We start from the raw sequence: 5,002 nt of genomic DNA on the forward strand, positions 1-5,002 counted from the left end.
ATGCTGTCTTTTCATCTGGTCATCAAATATGGTTTCTCCACTCTCGACAAGTGAGAACCCAGAGCAGATGAGTCAAATCTCTACCTTAACGTGAAAAAATGAGGCGCTCTTTGGGGCCCAACTCAGGACTGAGCGTAAGTCACTGGCCATGCTTTCCCCCTTCCCTGTCAGTCAAGAGAAGCAGAATGGTCCTTTGGAAATTGTTTCAGGAATCCTGTTTTTGTTATCAGTTGTGGTGCTGAACTTGGACAGATTACAGCAGCTCTTTGAGATTCTGTTTACTCAGTCATAAAATTGAGTTGTATAAGATGGCTTAATATCCATTAGTCCTTAAAGGGTGGAGTGGCAGGATAGCTTTGATCCAGAGCACTATTTCACTGGGTTATGAATTTAACCCTCTAGTACCTGAAACTACATTCCTGAAACCTCTCTATATTCCTGAAAGGGACTTGACATGTGGATGGAGCATGTCAGGTCAGATTGACTGTTTTCAAATATGGAAAAGCAAGATATTTGGGGGAACATTTCTCAACACTCAGAAGGGGCACCTAAGGAGCGGATTCAGACCTATGAGAAGATATGTTCCTATTAAATCTGAATTCCAGGCATCAATTTTCTTTGCATTTTTAAATTAAAACCCAACAATATTTAATTCAAATGTAAAATGTAAACCACACATTCAGTGCTTGTGAAGATGCGCAACCAATTAGACTTACTAATTCAACATTCACAATACTTTTTAAGTTTTTCACAATTTTGAATACCTTCAATGTATTAGAATGCATGCTAAAAAAAAAAAAAAGAATGCATGCTAGGCAACCTAAGATCTTCACACACCTGTTCCATTAACTGTAATTTACTTATAGTGTAAAAGGCAATGCTGGTAGCTAAATGATAGCATCGTACAATTTCATCATAGCTTAAGAAGCCATTTTACTGCCCATCCGTCCACTATCTTATTCAACAGTACATACGAAGTACATACACAAGATGAAACAAAATGAAGAAAAATGAGTCCCTGGCCCTGAGGGACACACCATCTAATGGGGATGAGCAACTAATTATACATCAAGTGTTCCAGCAAGAATACAGGGTTGTGGGAGCACAGAGGGTAAAGCAATGAGTTCCAAAAGGAGAATGTAAAGTATTGTCCAATGTTGGCACCTAAGCTCTTGCCAGGTGGAGAGGAGGAGGAAATATCTAGGAAGATGAAAGGGCTAACTACCAAAGTCACGCAGGCGGGATGCGTGAGCCGTCTGATGACCGTGAGCAGTTTCATAGGTGAGACGGGGGAGTGGGGCACAGCATGACGGGGAAGTGTCACTGGACAGAAAGATGGAGACAGACTCAAGAAGGGCTAATTATGTCATGATAAGAAAGAGCCTGGATGTTTTTCTGATGGTTAGAAGGAGACCGACATAGTTATCCTTCTTCGCAGAGGGGAAAACTAAAGTTTGAGAGGTTAAATGAATTATTTGAAGCCGTATTACAATGTTTGATAGAGAAGGTGAGTCAAAATTTTCTGAGTACAAACTAAATTTTGCCCTTTACGCTATGTAACCTAAATACTCTCCTTGGAGACAAATAAATGAGTCTCATGTAGCAGTTTTAAGTATATAGATATAGTGGGGATTCAATTTTGAGAAGTACAGGAAATGCCCCAGGTGGCTCTGACACCCTCCCACAGCTTGGACCACTAGCCATAGGGTTAGACAATCTGTCATAATACAGTGGAGACCAAGGGACCTATCTTTTTCCCAAAAGTCAATTGTTTTAGGTTGTATTAGTTTATTTGCCCAGAATATCAGAAGAATTCTGAGAATATTAATTTGTTTTTGTAAATTTTTCCTTTGGAATCAATGGAACTGTTGATGATGGGCTGTATGCTTCTAGTAAATAATTCGATTCCTGAAGGTTAATTACCTTTGAGCAAGAAAAGCAAAAAGTGGAATAAATGTTCCTTTATTTCTAATTCTGACTGTAAAGGTGACATGATTAAATGAAAACAATGAATTACATCACTGTACTTCCTGCTATTTGCTAAGCTCCTGAGTCTGGACTTGGTTGCAGTTGGTGGTGAAAGAGACAGAGATACCAGAAAGAAAAGAGTCCGAGCCTCTCAGAGTAATAATCATAGTCTGAGGCTATTAGCTTTGCCAAGTATAGAAAATGGATCTTATCCAAGCATTGGGTTAAACTGAAATGGACTGACTCACATCAATCACACTTACAAGAGACAGATGCATAAGCCAAGAACATCAATATCTTCACTTGCCATGAGAACTGTAACTGCCAAATTGGGTATTTACATTCTCTAAGGCAAAAGATGTGTGAATTAATTTGACTGTGATCATCATTTTACAATGTACATGTATATTAAAACATCACACTGTATACCTTGCATATATACAGTTTTATCTGTTAATTTTATCTTGATAAAGTTGGAATGAATGAAAAATGAATTTATTTATTTTTAAAGATTTTTTAAACTTATTCATTTGAGAGAGGGAGCATGAGTGGGGTGGAGGGGCAGAGAGAGAGGGAGAGAGAGAATCTTGAGCAGGCTCCACACCCAGTGGGAGCCAGACATGGGGCTGGATCCCATGACCCTGAGATCATGACCTGAGCGGAAGTCAAGTTGGAGGCTTAACTGACTGAGCCACCCAGGTGCCCCAAAGAGCTGGGAACTTTAAAAAAGGGACTGAATGGAGTAATTTAATTTTAACAAAAATGGAATTATAAATACGTATGTTGTTCTGAATTTTTACCTTAAAAAATCTTAAATTGATTACATAATTATTTATAATTATTAGATATAGTGTTAATTATTTTCATTTCGTTTTAATTAATTTTTAAATATAAGTAAAACATTATTTACTTAATTATATTATTCTTCAATGAAAAAAACTGACGGGATCTGTGCGATCAGAGCACACTTGTTTTTTCATAAGGTACTGCCATGTGTCATGGGGAAGCTGCAATAGTTTGAAGGAGCCTTGGATAGCTGCTCAGGTGCTGACACCAATCTATAACTTTACAAAGAGTTTGATCCAAATGGGTCTTTTATAACACGCACAATTATAAATTTGAGCTTTGCCAAAACAAAATTGTCTAAACCACATGAGGTTTCTAATAGGAATATGATATACACAGCATTATTTTACTTTTTTGCTACTTGTAATAAAAATTTGTTTCATACAGAATTCCAGACATGGACAGAAGAAACCAGACCAGCATCTATGAATTTGTTCTCACCAGCTTCTCTGAGCGGCCAGAGAAGCAACCTCTCCTGTTTGGGCTTTTTCTGGGCATGTACCTGGTCACCATTGTGGGGAACCTGCTCATCATCCTAGCCATTGCCTCTGACCCACACCTCCACACCCCCATGTACCTCTTCCTAGCCAACCTGTCCTTTTCTGACATTGGTTTTATCTCCACAATAATTCCCAAGATGCTAGATAATATTGGCTCAGGAAGTAAATTGATTTCTTATGGTGGGTGTCTGACACAATTTTATTTCTTTGGCCTGTTTGCAGATCTGGACAACTTTCTCCTGACTGTGATGGCACTTGACCGCTATGTGGCCATCAGCCACCCCCTCCATTATGCCATGACCATGAACTCCCAACGGTGTATCCTGTTGGTGACTGGGTCTTGGGTGGTCACTACCTTCCATGCCCTAGTGCATACCCTCCTGGTGATGAGGCTTTCTTTCTGTGGCCCCAATATCATCCCCCATTTCTTCTGTGATCTGGTCCCACTCCTGAATCTGGCCTGCTCCAGTACTTATGTCAATGAGCTGGTGCTCATCCTTGTGGCAGGAACATTGCTAATTGGACCCTTCATCTGCATCCTTACATCTTACTTTTATATTGCTTTGGCTATTCTAAGAATCAGTTCCACAAAGGGTAAGACAAGGGCCTTTTCCAACTGCATCTCCCACCTCTCTGTGGTCTCTCTGTTTTATAGCACAGCTATTGGGGTCTATTTATGTCCTCCATCAACCCACTCAGGTGGAAAAGACAGAGTCTTCTCAATAATGTACACAGTGGTGACCCCTATGCTGAACCCATTCATCTACAGCCTAAGAAACAGGGATATGAAGGGGGCTCTGGGAAAACTATTCAAAAGAAAAACACTCTTAACATTCTTTCCCAGGACCTTACAGTCCTGACTCCAGGACTCAGAGCTGGGAGTTGAAATTGGCCTCCTGAGAGCCTAACCACTGTAGTTTCCCTGAACTTGAGACTTCTTTTTTCTTAGGTTTATATTTCAAAGTGCAGATTGACATCTAAGGACAGGGAGGGACCAGTGATAACAGTAACCTCAGATCATCTCTGTGAAATGCCCACGCTCTGAGTAGTTTACTACCTACTCTCAAAATGGCTCTTGTTATTTTTACTGGTCTTTAAGCAAAGCCTGTGGGGGGCAGGGGGCTTGTATACATATAAAATGCAAATGAAATTCCAAATTTTTGTTTAGATCAAGTTATAACAGAACTATGGAGGATGTCCTTGGCCCAAGAATATAGGATTCATTATGTTTGGTAGCAATAAATACAAAAGAAGTAACCTGACACTTTATACTTAAACAGGCAGTGTTCTATTGAAACATCAGAATGGGGCGTTAGTTTAAGCCCCGGGTTCCAGGGTGCACTTTGCCAGAAATGAACTGTGTGACAGTGGATAATCACTTGATTGTCTCTGAGCCTCGGTTTCCTGAAACATTTATAAAATAAAGTGACTGAATTATGTTAGTCTAACACCCTACATGCATATACCCCAATAATATTTAGTGTTATAGTGACAAGAACTAAAGACTTGAAGTCAGAAGTTACAAATCAGGACCAAAAGCCCTCTACTCTCACACTATGTAATTTGGGGAACATTCTTCCATTTTGAGGTCTGGTTTCTTTATCTGTAAGACTGGAAAAACAACTACATAATAAGAGTAATGAATAATAAGTAATATATAAGCTTACTTGGGTCACAGTTAGTGCTCC

General features: G+C 39.5%; 1 protein-coding gene across 1 annotated transcript; it reads left to right on the forward strand.

The window, feature by feature from the left end:
• Positions 1 to 3,211: 3,211 nt before the first annotated feature.
• LOC114212904 (olfactory receptor 1f45-like) lies at positions 3,212 to 4,174 on the forward strand. Its single transcript, XM_028107925.1, has one exon. It carries the CDS (start codon positions 3,212 to 3,214, stop codon positions 4,172 to 4,174), a length of 963 nt encoding a protein of 320 aa, XP_027963726.1.
• Positions 4,175 to 5,002: the final 828 nt, after the last annotated feature.

This window comes from Eumetopias jubatus, unplaced genomic scaffold, assembly GCF_037043125.1.
Source record: "Eumetopias jubatus isolate StellerSeaLion01/CBP00866 unplaced genomic scaffold, mEumJub1_p1.0 scaffold_15, whole genome shotgun sequence".
NCBI classification, from domain to species: Eukaryota; Metazoa; Chordata; class Mammalia; order Carnivora; family Otariidae; genus Eumetopias; species Eumetopias jubatus.